Source organism: Centropristis striata, chromosome 20 (assembly GCF_030273125.1).
Source record: "Centropristis striata isolate RG_2023a ecotype Rhode Island chromosome 20, C.striata_1.0, whole genome shotgun sequence".
NCBI lineage: Eukaryota > Metazoa > Chordata > Actinopteri > Perciformes > Serranidae > Centropristis > Centropristis striata.
In genome coordinates, this window is record NC_081536.1 from 13,546,041 (window position 1) to 13,565,628 (window position 19,588).

The following is a 19,588-nucleotide window of genomic DNA, read 5'->3' on the forward strand; positions in this document are numbered from 1 at the left end:
TCCACCCTTCATTAGCTGCACAAAGGGCCTTAAACAAATGCTCCGCTGTTAATAGCTTCTGAATCCCACTGGTGAACACTGAAGTTCATGTGTAAGTGTGCAAAAACGAGATGTGGAAGTGTTTATCATAGGATTCTTGTTTTCATCTTGCACTGCGGTGCTTGTTTTATGTCCAAGTGGCCCTGCAACTATGTCCTTTCATCACTGAAAACAAGACGAATGGATTTTGTATGTTGGGAGAGCCTGTAGCGCCTATTTATTCATCCGGTATTATATGTTGTGTACTTTTTGTATTCCTGATCTATCTCTCCTGACAGGGCAGCAGTCCTCTGTTTGCCGGGTGCTTTATGCCACTTTCTTTCTCCGTCTCCCTTACCATGCCTAGAAACATTATGTAGCATCGGATCGTGATCACAAAAGCTGAAATCTTTCCATTAAATATTTCTCTCACACTCCGAGCTGTTCCAGAAAACAGAGCCAACAGTTTAAGCAATTAAAGTGTTAAGTGTGTGTTTAAAAGCTTTTGTCTCTGTGTGTGAGTTGTGTCATTGACCTCCTCTAATGTCCTTCCTTTTGTCCTGTCCCTGCCCTCTGCCGCAGTGGGAGAAGCTACAGATGACAGCGAGCGAGAGAAGGAAGATCATGTGTTCGGTCACCTTCCATGTCATCGCCATCACCTGCGTGGTGTGGTCGCTCTACGTCCTCATCGACAGGACAGCGGAGGAAATCAAACAAGGTCAGCAGAGACTCAGACGCACACACAAAAACACACAAAATCGTTGAAGTAACGTTGTCTGTGTCCGTGTTGTTAGATGTCATCCATTCATCCACTGTCTCTGAGTCATTCATGTGCAGTAGTTAATGACAAATCTGCATAACTGTAGTGTTTATTCACTGTGAGTATTAACAGTGTGAATACTTCTCCAAGACTGGAAGATATGTGGGCGTAATTCACTCGCAGAAGCTCAGTGGGCTTCAAAGTCACGAACAAATGTGTAGAAAAGTGTGCCGAGATGCTTTAAGAGATGATTTTCTGTCTGTACATTTTCACTTCATTTCAGTTCACTTTGATTTCAGACCTGTAGTCCATGAAAGAGAAAGTTGGGAGATAAAAGCAAAGAGATTAGAAAAGTAGATATTTACATCTATCATTCTAAGATCCAATTTGAGATTCAGACTTTCAGAGCGAGGTCATCGCAGCAAAGTGAGGTGATTTTGGTTCATCTGTACTTCTTGAAGGGGTTAGATTGAGGTTTTGTGTGCGTGGTGTGGATAAAAATGACTAGTTGAAGGTCACTTAAATGAAAAAAATGGCCCTCATGAGTATAAAAGTGTGTGTTTGTTTGTGTGGTTGTTTTTACCACTATGTGTTATCACAACACAGCAAATAACTTGGTGTCACGGCATTGTAAATGAAGATTGGCACATGCATGTTTGTGGCAAAGACTACATACAGCAGCTGAAAGTCTAAACATAAAGTGATCTTAATATTGTATTTCTGTGGAGCAGTTTAAAGAAATAATTTTACTTTCTGCGAAATGCTTTTATTTGTTTCATTGGCTCGTTATCCTGGTTTCCAGTCTTTGTGCAAGCTAAGCAGCTGCTAACTCTAGCTTCATGTTTACACACACGAGGGAAAGTATCAACCTCCTCATTTAACACTAAGAGAGAGCTCAAATAAGCATATTTTCACAAAATTCCCCAAGTATTCATTTCAGGAATTTCTGGCTGATCCTTGATGAACCAACAGCTTGTGTTAGCATTTTTTGTCACCGCCATTTACAATATTATCTTTATGTGCCAAACTGGAGCCTGCTGCTGACCACAAACTCTGAAAACAAGTGGTCAGTCGGACGTTATGGTCTTTTAAAATGTTAGAATAAGAAGCAAATGTGACTAGGACTATCAAAAGCCCCTTTAGCATCCCCATTGAGCCTGGGCTACATCTTTCTTGACCAAAGTGATCAACAGCACCTTGTTAGGGTCAGATTGACGGCCGGCACCGCCATCAGAGTTCAGCGCTCTCGCTATCAGGGCTAAAAATGGAGACGGCTGCTTTAGTGATGAGCTGCTGTATCATCTGCTGGCATGTTGTCTGCTGCCACTCACTCCTCTCTGGCATATTTGGTGGTGCTGAGACAGAGTACAGATGGAAGAGCAAGCTGTGCTTGTTTAGCCCGACCTGATGATTCAGACTTGTTAGAGTCCCCGAGGGCTGTCAGGTTCAATCACCATGGTGATGCCAAATAGCTCCTCACATAGTCCTGTTTGTCCTCTGCCAAGTCACACAGAGCCGCGTTATGTTTTTCTCTCAATTTTCTTGCAAAGATTACAGCAGCGTTACAACTAACACGCCTTAAAATGTCTTCTATTGTCTACTTTGATTTATGGAGCGGATTAAATGTTTGTGATTGCATGATGAATAACATCCAACTGTAATATTTGACTTTGAATTTCTACGCTTTTACTATCAATCTGTTTGTGAGTCTTTGGTAATACATGATACTTACACTTTCTTTACTCATGCAGCCGGAAGAATCCCAGGTAAACATTTCAACTTTGACCTTTTGACTTTCCAATTGTGTTTCTCCCGTCAGCCTTTCTGTCCGCTGTGTCCAGTTCTTTTCCAACTGCACTTTACACCCCTTTCCTTCCCTTGTCTGCATTGATTTCAGGTTTAAAATAATCATGCTTTTCACCCTTAACCCTCTGAACCCCAAGCAGTTTCAGTGCATTTTTGCTCCTGTCACATTTTACTCCCTGTGGCTGCGTTTTTCACTGTAATATATACAAGTCCTGCACCTCTGTAGAAGTAGGAAGAATTAAATATGTATTTGTGTGGGAAAAATAACTATTTTAGGGTTACATTTAATATCTTTCCTGATAGAAACACTCACACACAGTATGTTCAAGGGCTGTCTGAAAATGTGAAAATCAGACCAAACTTTGATTATTTCTTTAAAGAAAACATGCAGGTTGTGGGGTTCTTTCAGGCCGGTTATATTCACTCCACCTCACTGAATGTTGAACGCAGAGTCGAGCAACATACTGTGATCTGTTTTCTCTGTTATAGTTGTGATTAAAACAAACCCCACTGACATATTGTCACACAGCAAACAACCAGTTAATCTCTTCTCATAGAGCTATGCAGGCATAGTTAATACCATACTGATTATAATGTGTTCGCCTTGTTTGAACTGGTATTCTTCATATTATATGAAAAATGTTTGTATTTCATGCTTCATATAATATTCTATCATCAAGGGAAGGATTTAGTTATCCTTTTGCCTTCATATCTCAAGCTACCTGAAATATAATAGCCACATGAAAAGACGGAAGGGTTGCAGGTCAGCTGTGTATTTTCAAAGACTCTCCTTATTGCTTTTTTTTTTGCTTTGCTTTTTGAAGATCCCTGTTCTGTCTCTTAGTGCTGCAGCTTATTACAATTATATGCACTTCCCCAATTTTTGCCTCTTACTTGGAGAAGTATGTTTCGGGGGTTTTGCATTTAGGAGAAATGCTGCAATAGCCTCAGAGACCACAGAAATGTTTTTGCACGGTTTAGCAAATTTACTGCAAATCTCCATCCTGTAAAGCCTGCTGTAGTGTTGTAATTTGTAGTGGTGTTGTTCACACTTTTCCAACAGTCATTTGTTTCTTATTGTTATTTATATAATTCTTTTGGAGGATATTGATGTCTTAATTGGACAGTGAAATGAGAGCCCACCAGGGAGCCCCTCTGTGTTTTCTTCGATGTAGCTTTTAAGTCTGCAAGATGATTTTCAATTACACATTGAACTTTTTTTTTTATAATAGTTTAGTTATAAGTGCAGTCTGATTTTAAAAGTCTTGAAAAGGAATGTGTAGATGTTATTTTATGTCACAATATTGATATTAAGTAGTAAATGTTCTGGAAAAACGCGTAGTTCAGTAAATGTAATATGATAAATCAGGAAGCGTTGTTGGATTGATTCAAAAGTGAGAGATTGGCATGCAACCAGATGTCTAAGCCTCAGATATAATAGGATTAACATCTGGTTAATATAAAGACTACAGTACATCACACACACAATAGGATATTTTTTATTTTAACACCCTGCACACCGTGTTTCAACAAACAGTTGAATTTCTTCCCAGTTGTTTCTTCTGTGCAGCATTGGGTTGAGTCTGATTGTAGATCTGTTTTATTTTAGTAGCTTCGATATAAAATGTGGATATCTTATCGTGGTATTGGAAAAGTATCAATGTATTGATACTTTTGACAGCCTTAAAAGTAGTATTAAGAACCAGCTTTTGCAGCTTCAGCGTTTGCATTGTTATTTTGTTCAGTCTGGTCTATGTTTGACTGGTGCACATGTTTCTTTTTGTCTGCTCTCTGCTCCACAGGGATCCTGGAATGGCCTTTCTGGACCAAGCTGGTGGTGGTGGCCATCGGCTTCACGGGTGGACTGGTGTTTATGTACGTCCAGTGCAAAGTCTACATCCATCTATGGAGGAGACTCAAGGCTTACAACCGGGTCATATACGTCCAGAACCGTCCAGACACATGTAAAAAGCTGGCGCTGGAGAAGCCGCCTCTCATGGAGCCCAGTCTGGAGAGCAAGGAGGCTCTGGCGCCGAACCAGTCGGACACAAACTCGTCCCAGTACACAGAGACAGAGGACTACAGTATGGAGGTGCTCCATGTCTGACCACTCAGTCCATTGGTTGTATGCTACACACACAAACAGGCCCACAGTGAAGAGCAGCCGTCATGGAAATGATTGGTGACTGAGGAAAGACCACACACTCCCCTTCCTTCCTCTGATCCCAGACTGTCCCTCTGTCCTCTTCTGGTCGACTTATATTCACAAATCAAAGACGGACAGACTATCTTATTCTTTCCTATTGGACCCTATCCCTCCCTCCTACCTGAACCCTCTATCCACATTCCCGCCTCTTTCCTTTCCATGGACCGGACTGTTTTTATTGACTTCTGTAAATGTCTGAAGAGGCCTGGAGCATACCACTTTACACACACACACACACGCACGCACATGCACGCACACACACACACAAACGCACATGCACACACACACACACACACACACACACACACACTTGTGCACCTCTGGGAGAGCAGGACTGAGACAAAAAGACTCACAAACGGCTCCAGAGGAAACGTCTCTGATGCGTGGTTTCTTTGCTTGTGGGTTTGTTAGATTTTTTTGGTTTTACCTCTTGTGGGCTAACCTGCCGTGGATCAGTATGTAGCGCCGCACATCGGATCTCTGGAACATTCCAGCTACTGCCATCTCTGTTGCTGCGGTCCGTCAGCTCCGAGCTGGTCTGCATCCGATCAGGCCTTGATCTGGACATGCATCGAAGCACTTTTGTTTTTTAGTTCCCACAACAAATCCCCTCCCCTCCTTTTGCTCCTGTTTTCTCTTTAATATGAATTAAGTCTTACTGTATATGTTGTACGTTCGGGAGCGCACATTCGAACTCCTGTTTTATTTGACATTTCCTCAAACACACCTATACATACATGTTAACCCTCCCATGGATGACAAAAAAGGAAAAGGGGGTTAACAAATGGAACCATGCTGAAAGAAACATTTGAGTGTTTTAGTCAAAAATAGACAAAATGAGTTTTGAATATGACGTCAGGCTCAAAGCTCTAAATGCAGATCATGGAAAATCCAGCCACATGACTTCTTCTCTACCCCAATATGAACTTTCTGAAGGCTTTGAGAATGTAAACTTTTTTTAAAAAATGATTAAAAAAAATAAAGAAAATGTATAAAGAAAAAAGAAAAACAACATTTTTTACTGGTCACAGGAAATTGCAAGATAATTTCCGTGTCTTGAGAACATTACGAGAGCCTTTGGGCATAAACAGCGTCACTCGTGTTTTTCTATCATGCGAATGACACAGTATTTACAGTGTGATATTCCATGTGCAGTTTTTAATATGTTGATTTGTTTACTTAGTCACGGGATGCGCCCTGAGAAATCCACAGCTGCCTTTTTTCAGTCTGTCCGCTGGTTCCTCCCACTGTGCAGCAATGCATCCACTCACCCTCAAGAGATAGTTTTGATTAAAAAGCAGGCAGACTGTAAGTGTGTGCATTTGAATTTGACTGCTCTAAATAAGCTTTCAGGACCCGCAAATTTATAATCCATCCCGTCAGTGTTGTTATCCTCACACAGAGTATAAGATCTGATGTTTGGTTGTGACGCATAGGATCATTACGGAGCGTTCCAGACGAGCAGAAGTCTCAGTTTCACAGTGAAAGTGTCTTGTTTCTTCTTGCCAGACTCTCCTCACATGGTGGAGCGTCTATTTTAGTGTTTAATCACAAGACAGCCAGCATGTTGCCTCCCATTTGATTGAGTGTTTTTTTCACATCTGGCTCAAATGAGACAATTTGTTTCAACACTTTAATTTCTTATTCATTTTTTAAAGGAAGCACAGCTGGAATACTCAGCATTTATGATTTTTTTTATGAGTGACTTAGGGTCATCAATTTCCTTTTTTTTTCTTTTTTTTTTTTTTTTTAAATAAAGGCAATGCATCCATACATTTGCAGCCTGTGACAGATGCACTCAGTGGCCAATTTATTAGGTACACCTATATAATTGTATACAATCCATTGCAGGTCTTCAGCCTTAAAGGTTATGATGCCCTTAATGTTTATTTCAATTATATGTTTAGCATTGAGATAATAGTAGTGTTGTTGTACCAGACTGCATTGTACTGAGGTGTTTCTAATATTATCGTAAATATAATACAATATCCTGCCCCTTATGTGTATAAATAGGGAGGACAAAAAAATAGAAACGGCACAACACCACTGCAAACTACAACCTCAATAAGAAACGTATAATTGAATTGACGCATTCTTGGCAATGTCAATAAAATATAAACATTATAAGCTATGTTAACGTAGAATTTACGGCAGAGCTGTTGCATTGTATAGGTAAACTTCATAAGGTCACTGAGTTTACATCCAGTATGCATCATGTCTCATTGATAAGCTGACTGCAGCGCCGCCTGCTGGTGAGAAGCTGGCGGTCCAGTGTGACGTCGGCAGCAGTTGATTTCTCAGGGCGATGTGTTTTTGGGGGCTTACAGTCATTGTAAGTGCTTTTGTGTACGTGGAAGCACAGCGATGCTAGGCTCATGTTGAGCCTCACAGCCATTCCAGCAACACACACACACACACACACATTTTTAAAAAAAACCTGTCTTTGATACCAGTGTACTGTCTGTGAACGATGATGGTCCAACAACATATGTGACAATTCCTGCTCAGCAGCAATAATAAATGAAATCTGCGCTTTGTTTTTTGCAACAATTCATACTATACTTGTGTATAAGCCCCACGGTGACTTGAGATCTGGAGTCTAATATAATTTTAATACATAATATGAGCCGAGGGAGATGTTATGTGTCAAGTTGGATTAAGACCTAGTAAAGAGGAGCTTCTCTGAAACTTGGATACCCGCGAGGCTCCGTGCAATTAGACAGATAAAAAGTGCAATTACCCTTTTGTTGTTATTCTATTCTATAGTTATGTAATGGTGTTTAATGTCCAGGATGTCCTCTGGGTATAAGATGATTATTTCTTCATTTTGTGTTGTATTTATTTTTAAAAGAAAACAGAGTACAATTTGTTCATTTAAAAAAAAAAAAAACCCTTTCATTAGTAATTTTATGCGACTGACACTTGTTTTTCCCAGGCATATACACAAGAGCATTACTTTCACTCTTTTTTTGCACTTCAGATATTAGAGTTGTACAAAGCTTGGCTGCTCCACCTTTATGTCTCGCTTTTTAAACTGCTTAATGAATTTTGCTTTAAACATGCATTTAATCACAGCATTACATTTAAAAAAGTTGGTTTTCACATAAAAACATTGAAAAATATTTAGACAGGTGTAAGGTCGAAGATTTAAGATGTGGATTGTGCTTCTTTTTTTTTTTTTTAACTTTCTACTCATAGGAGCTGGCTCCTTTCATGAAGTTTCGAGGCCACTTTAGGACGTTTTTACAAGCAGGCATGTTCCTCTCTGAGAGCAGATTCTCTTTCCTTTCGTCCAGCATCATGAACTGATTTCTGCATTTTATAATCCATTTGGGCAGCAAATCGGCTGAGAAGGAAATGTCCTTTCTCAGCCTGGCTGTTCTGGGATTTTAGGTTTGTTTTTCTGTCTGTCTGTCGTTCACATTTGATCATGTCTGGGAAAAGTGTAACTTGCATAAAGCTACGTTTGTTTACTACTGACTGGACTTGAACATATATGACTGTTCCCCTGTCTTATGATATCATTCCACAAGTTTGTCTGTGAATTTACTTTGGAATAGTAACTGTAAAGAATTTGGTAAAAGTACTTATGTTTTTAAAAGAAATATTGATGTGTTTTCAGTTTAATTTCCCATTATTGAACAAAGTATGTAGAATTAAAAAGAACAACCAAATAAAAATTAAGTTACTTTTAATGCTTTGTTTTTTTTCAGTGTAAATCACATGTTCTGATTTCATGGTTTTGCTTTTAATTGACACTGTTGCAAAATAATCACTGTTATCAGTATTATCAGATATATATATATATATATCTTGAGTTTTACACTCCTGAAAAAGGTGCAAATAGAAATTACATACAGCAGCTTCCAATTAAAACATTTTAAATGCCAACTGACATTAAACTAATTTTCACCTACATAAGTGACAAAAAAAATTAGAAGCAAAGTTGATGTTTGCAAATTGGCTTATTTGTCACTGCGCATTTAAATGTATACAAAATCACACAGTTTTCTGATAGCATATTTGGACAGCTCAGTGATATCAGCAGAACATCAGTGTGCTATTTGTAAAATATCAAAGGAGCAGTGTGCAGGATTTAGACCGCTTTTGCAACAATTTATGGGCTGCGACAATTAATGCAGGGTTGTACCACAGTGTGGGAGTGTTACTCATTTGTCTCTCTTGTGTCCCCCTAATTATGCAGGATGTGAGCCCTATCAAAGTAGAGGGTTTTTAACAGGTGTAAGCCTAATTGAATTGTTGGGTTTGTCTGTTCTGGGCTACATGGCAATGCAACATGTTGGACTCTATGTATACAGTCATGGAAAAAAATATCAGACCATTGTTTTCTTCAATTTCTTGTTCATTTAATGCCTGGTACAACTAAAGGTACATTTGTTTGGACAAATATAATGATAAAAACAAATAAAACAGTTCATAAGAGTTTAATTTAAGAGCTGATATCTAGCCATTTTCCATGGTTTTCTTGATAATAACCAAAATAATTATCAAGAAAACCATGGAAAATGGAGATATCAGTTCTTAAATTAACCTCTTATGAGCTGTTTTTTGTTTTTATCATTATATTTGTCCAAGCAAATGTACCTTTTGTTGTACCAGGCATTAAATGACCAAGAAACAAGGGTGGTCTAATAATTTTTTCCATGACTATATATCAAGGGCTCATTCTAAGCTAACAAACACACGATTCTTAGTTTCAGGTGATTATATACCAATAAAACATAGTTATGGATATTATATTTCTGCCAATAGCTCTACTCCACACTGCTCCTTTAAGTAGAGACCTGATTTTAGACCTCAGACAGCGACACTGTTTGGGATTTTGTCTGGGGACATGTTGTAGTACGGCAGATGCTTCCCCTCGTTCCTCCTCTTGATGGAGCTGCTTAGCTCTGCCAGCTGCTTGCTGAACTTCTTCATGGCTGCCTTCACTGGCTTCTCAATGAAGTGCTCATCAGGATACATGCCCAGGTACAGCTGCAGGGGGGGAGAGAGCAGACGGGTCATTCAGCCAGGAGAGAAGCACATGTTGAATTGGAGTGAAGCTTCTTGGAAAGATTACAAATGTATAGTTTGTATCAAGCTGCTTGTTAAAACAACCCAGTTTTACTGAGAAGTGTGTGTGAGTTCAGCGATAATTATGTGTGTGTTGGTGTGTGTGTGGACACAGAGTGCCCTCCATGTACCTCGCCCTCCTGGTACTGGCTGAGGGCCCAGACGGCCCCCAGGTGCCAGCTGGAGCGCCCGCGATCAGGGAGGGTCTCGATGATGTAGTTCACATCTGCCAGGCCCTTCTTGTTGGGCGGGGGCCTCCTCATGGTAGACGGAGCATTGGGGATCCAGGAGCACCAGTCATACTACCAGTGGTGGAAAAATCATTCAGATCCTTTACTTAAGTAATAGTACTAATACCACACTGTGAAAGTACTCCACTACAAATAAAAGTCCTGTATTCAAAGTAAAGTATCAAAAGAAAAAGTACTTGTTAAGGAGAATGAACCCACTCAGATTGTTTTATATAATCTAAATATATTATTAGATTATTTGTATTGATGCTTTTATGTAAGCAGCGTTTTGTAAAGATGGGGCTCATTTAATTACTTAATATACTGTTCTAAGATTCAATAAAAAAAGTCTAATCTCTTTCATGTTTTTATGTTAAATCTCGACCTGAAAAGTCATTTAGGCTGGCAGCTACATGAAGTAGAGTAGAAATATAAAGTTACGTAAAATGGAAATACTCAAGTAAAGTACAAGTACCTCAAAATTGTACTTAAGTACAGTACTTGAGTAAATGTACTTAGTGACATTCCACCACTGCATGCTACACAATGAACACAAAGATATAAAGTATATGAACACAGTACATTTACTCAAGTAGGTTTTGAGGGCTATTTTCTGCTTTATACTTCTACTCCACTATTTCTGAGGCAACCACTTTCATCTGACTGCTATATAGTCAAATGACAGATTTTACACTGAAAATGCCTTTATACAGATTTCTTTTTTATGGAAGAGGAATCTTGTAATAATAAAAAGATTTTTGTGAGAGCACTTTGTTTGTTTTCTCCACAAATATATATTTTCTATTATTTGGTTGGAAACTAGTTCTCAGGCTTCTTCCCCATCAGATGAAATCTGGGGTTAAAGATTAAACCTGTGTAAAAACAGCAGTCTGGGTCCACTTGGGGCTCCTTTTTAGTTGAGTGGAGAAGTAGACTTCTCACATTGTTTAATGGACACGTGCAATAATCCAATATTTCACAAAAAATGAAGTTATTTTGATGTTTTTGATACTTCTGTATTTTTTATAAAATAGGATTTTGAATAAGTATTTTTTTTCTGTACTAATGTACTAATATCGTTTATTTGTTTTATTTTATGATATTTTTTTACAGTGCTGTTTGTTTTTAACTGTAGAGTTATCTTTCCACTTCAGTTACTGCTACTTCCAGTCTAGGACAACAGTACTTCCTCCATCATCATTTATGTGAGCAAACACACAAAGCATTTGTTAAACTGTGCAGTTACTTAACTTTCATAACTAACTGGAAATGACTCTTGTAAATAATAGATATTGACTGTCAGGTTCCTGTTTGTCTGTTCCTCACCTGTCCAAAATTGACGGCTGCATGTTGAGCTGAAGCACTGAACACAGCGACGGTCAGATACTCGATCAGCGCCTCTCGTGTCTTCAGGGACTTGGGAAACTCTGTGTACAGACACAATTGACAAACCTTCACAAAGAAACCTTGCACAGATCCTTGCACAATGCAGGTAATGGGGAAATGCAGGAAGAATATTACAGCACTAAAGCACAGCAAGGCTCCTGTGGCTTCCTGTCTTCACCCTCAAACCATTCATCTATGACAGAGCAGATTTGAATTTGTAATGCTGTCAGTTCCCTGGCGTACCTGTCTCCTCCAGAAAACCCCACACCAATAAAAATATTGAAGGTTGAGTGAGCTGCTGCTCTCCTTGGATAAAGAAACTTTACATATTGGTTGGTTGCTGCATTTTTATTGTTGTTGCACTTCTAAAAGAAAAATTAAACCCACCACAGTGATCGAAGTCCTGCATACCGAAGCTGCACACATCCTTAACGAAGGCCTGGATTTCTTCGTCTTCCTGCACCGTCTCATCGCTGTCGTAGTAAATACCCACCACATCAGACACAAAACTGCCAGAAAAAGAACAGGACAGCTGTCATGTATAGAGAAAATAAAAAATGCTGTAACTTCTCTCTCTTTCTCTCTCTCTATCTCTCACACACACACACACACACACACGGATAGAAATGTTCCCACACTGTTTATCCTTTGTTAGTGTTTTCTCTCCCTCAAACACAAACAATTTATCTGTGCTGTCTATGAAAACTCTTAAAAAGAGTTGCTGTTCCTCACCTCATGGTAGCCTCCCACACCTTTTCGCCATCGTCTCTGTAGAAGTAGGTGGGCAGCTCGTTCTTGTCTTCCATGCCGCGGGATTTGATCATCTCAGGGAAGCACAGAGACTTGTAGGTCAGATTCTTAACAGCCCGCTGAACCAACTGGACGTGACCGCCTCCACCTGTGGCGTTTGCCTTGAGAGAGGATGGAGAAGATGCAACACCATCAAACATCACTCATTACTCCTGCAGCTAATGAGTCTTCTTCTTCTCTTTTGTCCTATTTTTATATTTCTTGTTGAATGTCCATTACTTTATTGGACACAAAAAAATGCATACGTCTTCATATATAACTTTGACTTTTTTTAAAAAGTATTATTTAGATTGAGGAATGGGGGGGTTGGGCACAAACATTAAAATGGTTTTATCACGTTTCCTACATGCAGTAGAACCAAGACAAAGATTTTGTGATGCTTTCGCCTCGTTTGTTGTTTTCCATATAGTTGTTTCAAATCTCTCTGTGATTTTGTGTCTCTTTATGGCAGTTTTGTGTCTCTTTATAGTCATTTTGTGTGTTTTTATAGTCCTTTTGTGTCTCTTTGTAGCAGTTTTGTGTCTCTTCATAGTAATTTTGTGACTTTTTATAGTCATTTTGTGTCTCTTTGTAGCAGTTTTGTGTCTCTTTATAGTAATTTTTTATTTATTTATAGTCATTTTGCCTTTTTATAGTCATTTTGTGTCTCTTTGTAGTAGTTTTGTGTCTATAATAATTTTGTGTCTTTTTATAGTCATGTTGTGTCTCTTTGTGGTAGGTTTGTGTCTTTGTAGTCATTTTGTGTCTCTTTATAATAATTTTGTGTCTCTTTGTAGTAGTTTTGTGTCTTTTTATAGTCATTTTGTGTCTCTTTGTGGTAGTTGTGTGTCTTCATATAGTTATTTTGTGTCTCTTTGTCTCTTTTGTGGTCATATTGAGTCTCTTCCTGGTAGGCATGTGTCTCTTTGAATGACATAATGCAGGTAAAGACCAGGGGGCCCTGACACTTTGGGCCCTTGGGCGTCTGGTAGCCCATTTTGTATTCAAACCATGGTTACAGGAAGTGAATTGGCCTTTTGGAGGCTTTTTCTTTATTTTCCAGCACCTAATTTTCTTTTACATTTGCTTTGAATTAACAAATTAAAGCCAAAATAACTGCACTTCAAAAATAAAGCCTTAGTTGAGTTTTGTATCTACAAACTCACCTTGTCAAAGATGCCACACTCACAGATGAGCTGCTCTCTGGCCTTGGTGTTGATAGCCATGGTAAAACGAATGTGTGGGATAAGTAGCTGGGAGAGGGAAAATCAATCCATGAATCAGTCAGTCAAGGGAATGAATCAATCAGTTAATGAGTCAGAGTCGTACCTTATACACAGGGTGAACTGCAGGGAGCTGTCTGTACATGGCAATACCAAACACCTCTGTTACCAAATGGGTCCTCAGCAGGTGTGTGACGGTCTGGTGCTGCTGGAAGTCAGCCGAGCGGACCCAGATCTTAGCCAGCAGCCAGTCGTACTGACCATCAGTGGGCAGGAAGATGGGGCTGTCTTCACCTGGAGTCTGTCCAAGCTGGGAAAAGACAGGGGACGAGGGAGAAGTGCTTTTATACTGAAATGTTTCTATCACAGTATAACACACACCTGCTGCTGCTGACTGTACCTGTATGGCAATGGGCAGGATCTTGTTCTGAGCGTTCTTGTAGAGCAGACAGATCGGAGCGGCCACGTACTGCAGCGTGCACGGGTCTGTGGCGTTTGCACTGATGCCGTCTAAAATCTCGTAGTCTACTATGTAGATGTTACCTGCCTGGAGAGAGAACATTAATTCACATCTTACGTCAGCTGGAAAATTAAAGAAGACAGGACTTCACAGAAACAGACACAACTATGTGTACCTCTACTTCCTCTTCCAGAGTCAGATCCCTCTCCAGGCTGACAGAAACCATCTCATTTGTGACGGGAAACTTGTCAGGAATTTTGGTGCACTTTCGGATCACTACGGGGTTGCATCCGTTTAGAAACTGGTACCCAAACATGAAGTCCTCCTTCCAGTGTTTCATCACATACTCTGGATAATACAATACAATACCATATATAATAATATACAAGATAATGTAATAATAGCAATATAACATAATTATTTAAGCTTACCTGAGATTGTGTTTTTGATTCTCATAAAGATCGTCTCAAAGTCATTGAAGTCGCTCCAGGAGGACTGGAACATGTGCATGAAGTTGTTCACACACAGGTTCTCTATTCTGGAAATTCATCATCATCATCATCATCATCATCTCCGTCGCAATATTCATATTAAAAACGTCAAAGTATGATGCATTTTTGTATAATAAGTCAATTAAACACTACAGTGTAACTATGTTTTAGAAAATAAATTGACGGTGGCTTCAGAGAGTATTCAGACTCTTTTGCTCCTTGCACTTACTTTTTGATTTTAAATAAATTTACAGTTCTAAAAACATGATTTCACTTGGATAATTGGGAGTAGGGCAGATTTAGCAGTTTTTATCTTTTTGAAATACATCAACACAGTAAAGTGTGCAAAACGTTTGAATGCTTTCTGGAGCCACTGTGTAGTTATGATCATTTTTGCGGCATGAAGCAGCCTTAAAAGCAAATTTACTTCCATAATTTCTATCCACAGAGGAGCAGCATTTCTGACAACACCTCTGAAGCTCACTATGCCAAATTGCACGACTAATTTTCCATCTTCTCCACTCCACAAATCAATATCATTTTCAAAGGTTTATCTTTTTTTCTTATCTTTGTCAAAACTCCTGCATGAGCCCAACAGTTGAGTTTTGGATGTGTTTTGTGTTATTGTGTGTATGTGCCAGCTCTCCTGCCTACGTGCAAGCTCAATGCAAATGACCATGGTGATAAACAGACAATGACGCCTCTGTTTTTCCAGGAAACCCTGAGTACATAAAATAGAAGCATAGAACCGCATCTGCTCATGGCACCGTGAAATCTTTGCATTAAAAAAGCCAGCAGAGGTTAAAGCTCCACTGACTCCCTCTCTTCTGTCCCCACAACTACTGTAAAGCTGTTTTACTACAGCAGGATGTCAGAGGAAGCACGTACGCCTTACTGTAGTTCAGTACAAAGTCCACCCCCTTCTCACTGTCAAACTGGATGTCCCGCGGCAAATCGCTGTGTCTGTTTGCATCTATGCTCATAGGAAAGCCGGGCTGCCACTCCTTCCATCTGTGAAAGACAGCAGAGAAGTTAGTGAGCAGCCTCCGATAACACACACACACACACTGCATGTGTAGAATATACTTGCCTGTAGGTTTTTCTCCTCATCTCCAGCTCTTTTTGTCTGTGCTGCTTGACCAGGCTGGTCTTATCATCCTGAGGCAGATGTGCTGCAACAGACAAAGTGAGCGATGGAACAGACTGCACACTGTGACTGATGATAAAGAGGGGGCAGGCAGTCTCTTCGCCAAACAAACTAGTAAAAAAAATGAACTGATGTACCTCTTCCATCCCGCAGCACCACTTCCTTGTCATCCACCAGCCAGCGGAAGCAGGGGAACTCCAGATACTCTCCAGACGGGGTCTTGACTGTGATGTACCTGCAGTACCAGTCATCCTGCACCCAGTACTTCTTCTTCTCAATCTTCACCAACACGATCTCACCCAGTTCCTCCCCAACCCTCACGTTGTAGGAGTCCACCTGCAATTCAGTCAGGGGTTAATAAATCATATACAATGGTGGAATGTAACTAGGTACATTTCCTGAAGAACTATACTTTAGTACAATGTTTAGGTTTACTTTACTTGGGTATTTCCATGTTCCATGTGTAACTTTTACTCCACTACATTTTAGGAGCAAATATTGTACTTTTTACTCCACTACATTACACACTACTACAAAACAGGTACTTAAAATAAGCCCTACTTTAATAACTAAAATGTTGCTAACATGAATGCATGAATAATAATAATCCAATAATATATTTGGAATATATATAATAATCTGAGTAGAAACATTCTGCATAACAACCACCTTTACTTTTGATACTTTAAGTACATTTTGATGCTTATACGTTTGTACTTTTATTAAAGTAAGTTTTGAATAGAGGGCTTTTATTAACAGTGGAGTCATTCTGCAGTGTGGCCATAGTACTTTTACTGAGATAAAGGATCTAAATACTTCTTCCACCACTGATCATATGTGCTGGAATGATTTACTGAATCAGGTTTCACATTTCATATGTCAGCACATGTATGTAAATACATGTTTTTTTTTGGTACAGAACATGGATTTTACAGGTTATAATATGAAACAACAGTTCACATAAATTCACACATAGTCACATGTAGGCTTAGGACAATAGGACATCAGGACACATGTGGGTTAAAGCACACAATACAGCACATGTAGATTTACACATGTAAAAAATGGATTTAATGTGTATTTTAAAATTATCTGTTTGCCTTTGTGATGTTAGTGGACGTTAGCCAGGCTAAGTGGACATGCACTTATCAAATTTGATCAAATATTATTTTTGAGATTTTAAGACCATTTTATATCACTTATAATGATAATACAAACCCATGATAACGCAGAAGAAGTTTTAAGTCTAACATATATGTGACATTAGCACCTTATATTTTGTTGTAATAAAATATTATTTAACTCAATAAAAATTTATTTTTTCGACTTAAATTTCTGGTTTGCAGGTTGAAGGTTTGTCTCATCACTGGGTACAGGCATTAAGAATAACTATATAGACATAACCAGTCTTCCTGTTGTTTGATTATGTAGATCATAAAGGGGCATCAGTATAATAATAATAATAATAATAATAATAATAATAATCATCATCATCATCATCATAATAATAATAATAACTGTATTTATATAGCACCTTTTAAAAACAGAGGTTTACAAAGTGATTTGACATTCGACACGATATGTCCTGACGGGTCCTGACGAGTCCTGACGCACATGGTGCCAATAGATTCCTTAGATATTTAGTTTCATATCCTAACCCTGTTAAAATAATCGCCTAACTCGTTTTTTCAAGTTTTGCAGGAAACACAAAAAACACTAAAAAATGATGTAACAAAGGATGGCTATTGACATAGTAATAACACTGTGTGTAAATTGTATAACTTAAGAGAAATAAATGAATTAGGCAATTTTTTTAACATGCCTTTGTGACTCAAGCAAGATTTGGTAACACTTTATTTTGAAGGCGTCTACATAAGAGTCACACAAGCCTGTCAGAAACATGACATGACAAGTATCATGAGCATTAATGTTACTTCAAAGTGTCATTAATGTTTATGACACATCCCATGTCATGTTTATGACACGCTCATGTCACTCTTATGTAGACACCTTCAAAATAAAGTGTTACCATATCTTGCTTAAGTCACAAAGGCATGTTCAAAAAATTGTCTAAGACACATTTTATTTTGACTTAGGCATAATAAATCCACTTAAGTCACACACTTGACATAGGCCATTATCTTAAAGGGGTAAAATCACATGATCTGATCAACTGAGGATGTGGGTGATTTTACCATATGTGGCCGGCGTCATGAGGAGATGATTTAGGCAAACAAAAACAAAAAAACAAAAAAAAAACAATTTTGACAAAAAATGACTTGACGATGGCGATTATTTTAACAGTGTGACGATATGATTCCAGTATTTCCAGTATATTCTGAAAATTGAACCCGCTACGGCCCCCAGAAAAAAACAAAAACGGCTAAACACTAACGGCCCGCCGTCTGAACACTAAGTAGAGGATATTATATTTCCATTAGTCTGCTTTATGTTCACAGCAGCACATTTCTTTCAACTCTTTGTTCCTGCTGATGCATTTATAACAGAATAAACTTCAGGTTCCATCAGTTGTAACTTCTTCCTCTTTTGTATCAACATGCAAACAACCTCACCCAGTGTTTGCCTGCAAGTGCTGATGCTGGCTCACTTTTGATCAGACTTTTAAAACGAATCATGTATTTGTCACACAGTCGTCCTCACTGTAATCACTTACCGCCCCCCTCTCAAAGTCATTGTACAGAGCTTTGTCCAGCAACGTCTTCTCGCTGCATCCCTCCGTGCCCACCAGTGTGATGTAGATATAATCATCCGTTCCTGCGAACCACTGGCTCCCCGTGGAAACAGTCACCGTGTATGAAGGCATGGCGCTCACACGTGTCCTAAGGCCCTCTGAAGGTGAAGAAACCTGCAGAAAAACTATTCTACCACGACCAGAGAAAGGTTCGCCTCAGGATATTAGGCAAGTTTCCCTTTCTTGTTCAAATGTCTCTTTCACTGATGTTCACCTCTCCCCATTTCTCTTGCACAAACAACAAAATGTGTAACCAAACAGAAGAAGGAGGTGCAGGATACAAATCTCCACCCTCACAGTACAAATGAAGTCACAATACAATACAACGGTTCTTCCCAGATGTGTTATCAGTGATAATGGTTGTGGCCCAGATATGAATGTGAGTGCAGGGGAAGGTGTCTTATGTCAGAAAGTTAACACCAAATCCATTGTCTTGTCTGCAAACTACAGGAGGGCGTACAGAGTAAACAAAGTAAATTCTTGTAAAAAAAAAAGAAAGAAAAAAAAAGAAAAGAAAAGAAAAAAGAAGAGAATGACAGGGTTTAAAATTTGATGTGGAAACATCTTTTACACATCTCATTTACCAGTCAAATCAGTATGTGACACTGGACAACAACGGGTAATGTATTTCAGAGTCAGGGAAATAAATGCAAATGACTCATAGAGTTCCTCTGTGGTTTTAAAGCTGAAACTGTAACATTAGCATGAACAGGAGGCGGTGTGTGCAGGTGAAACTCAAGTGTGAAAATAAAATTCACTTTTTCCTGCTAGGGCTGTCACCACATCCACATTTTGTTTGTTAGATGACAAATTGTCCCAGAAATAAATGGAGGAAAAAAATATTATTATTGCTATTTTAAGACCATTTTATGAAACGTATAATGATAATATAACATAATAATGTAAGTACAGTCAATTAAATTATTTGCCAGAGCTTTTAGCTGCCTGAGCCTCACCCACAGTGAAAGTCAGATAAACAGAGCAGCTGAGCAGTTACCTTATCATAGTTTCTACTGAAAAAACACTGAGGCACTGCAGCCAGGTCTTATAATTATCTTAAATCATCTTAAACATTATTGCATCATGTAGGCTAAACTGTTACGATGTAAACAAAACATGCATATAAACACAACATAACCTCGATAACTTTTACTAAGCTTGATTAGTCGATATTGTAATTACTGTGACCTAATTTACTTGTGACCTGCTTCACAAGTTTTAGTTTTTAAAAATCTCTCCAAAAC

At 38.8% G+C, this 19,588-nt stretch overlaps 2 protein-coding genes across 3 annotated transcripts in view; one reads left to right on the forward strand and one right to left on the reverse strand.

Moving 5' to 3' along the window:
* Positions 1-8,485, forward strand: part of marchf8 (membrane-associated ring finger (C3HC4) 8) — an 80,160-nt gene extending 71,675 nt beyond the window's left edge. The window contains exons 7-9 of one of the 2 annotated variants that reach the window (XM_059359070.1): positions 601-736; positions 2,530-2,544; positions 4,387-8,485. In XM_059359070.1, the coding sequence (XP_059215053.1) occupies positions 601-736; positions 2,530-2,544; positions 4,387-4,691 (456 nt within the window). In that variant the 3' untranslated portion in view covers positions 4,692-8,485. The remainder of the gene's footprint in view (positions 1-600; positions 737-2,529; positions 2,545-4,386) is intronic. The other variant, XM_059359071.1, reaches the window with a different exon arrangement.
* A 973-nt stretch (positions 8,486-9,458) lies between these two features.
* alox5a (arachidonate 5-lipoxygenase a) lies at positions 9,459-18,829 on the reverse strand. Its single transcript, XM_059359470.1, has 14 exons — positions 18,267-18,829; positions 15,730-15,928; positions 15,536-15,617; positions 15,334-15,456; positions 14,386-14,492; positions 14,130-14,302; positions 13,895-14,041; positions 13,601-13,804; positions 13,438-13,524; positions 12,215-12,393; positions 11,870-11,991; positions 11,423-11,523; positions 9,998-10,168; positions 9,459-9,788 (listed from the first exon to the last, which is right to left on the reverse strand). Exons 1-14 carry the CDS (start codon positions 18,414-18,416, stop codon positions 9,609-9,611), a joined length of 2,025 nt encoding a protein of 674 aa, XP_059215453.1. The 5' UTR covers positions 18,417-18,829; the 3' UTR covers positions 9,459-9,608.
* Positions 18,830-19,588: the final 759 nt, after the last annotated feature.

What these genes read in the sequence shown, in the direction of transcription:
- alox5a (XM_059359470.1), bottom strand. Translation starts at nt 18,416, where the DNA reads ATGCCTTCATACACGGTGACTGTTTCCACGGGGAGCCAGTGGTTCGCA. An exon ending in GTACTGAACTACAGTAAGGC is followed by an intron (nt 14,493 to 15,333) that starts GTACGTGCTTCC and finishes ATGAATTTCCAG; the next exon opens with AATAGAGAACCTGTGTGTGA. An exon ending in CAGCCGTCAATTTTGGACAG is followed by an intron (nt 10,169 to 11,422) that starts GTGAGGAACAGA and finishes CACCACTGGTAG; the next exon opens with TATGACTGGTGCTCCTGGAT.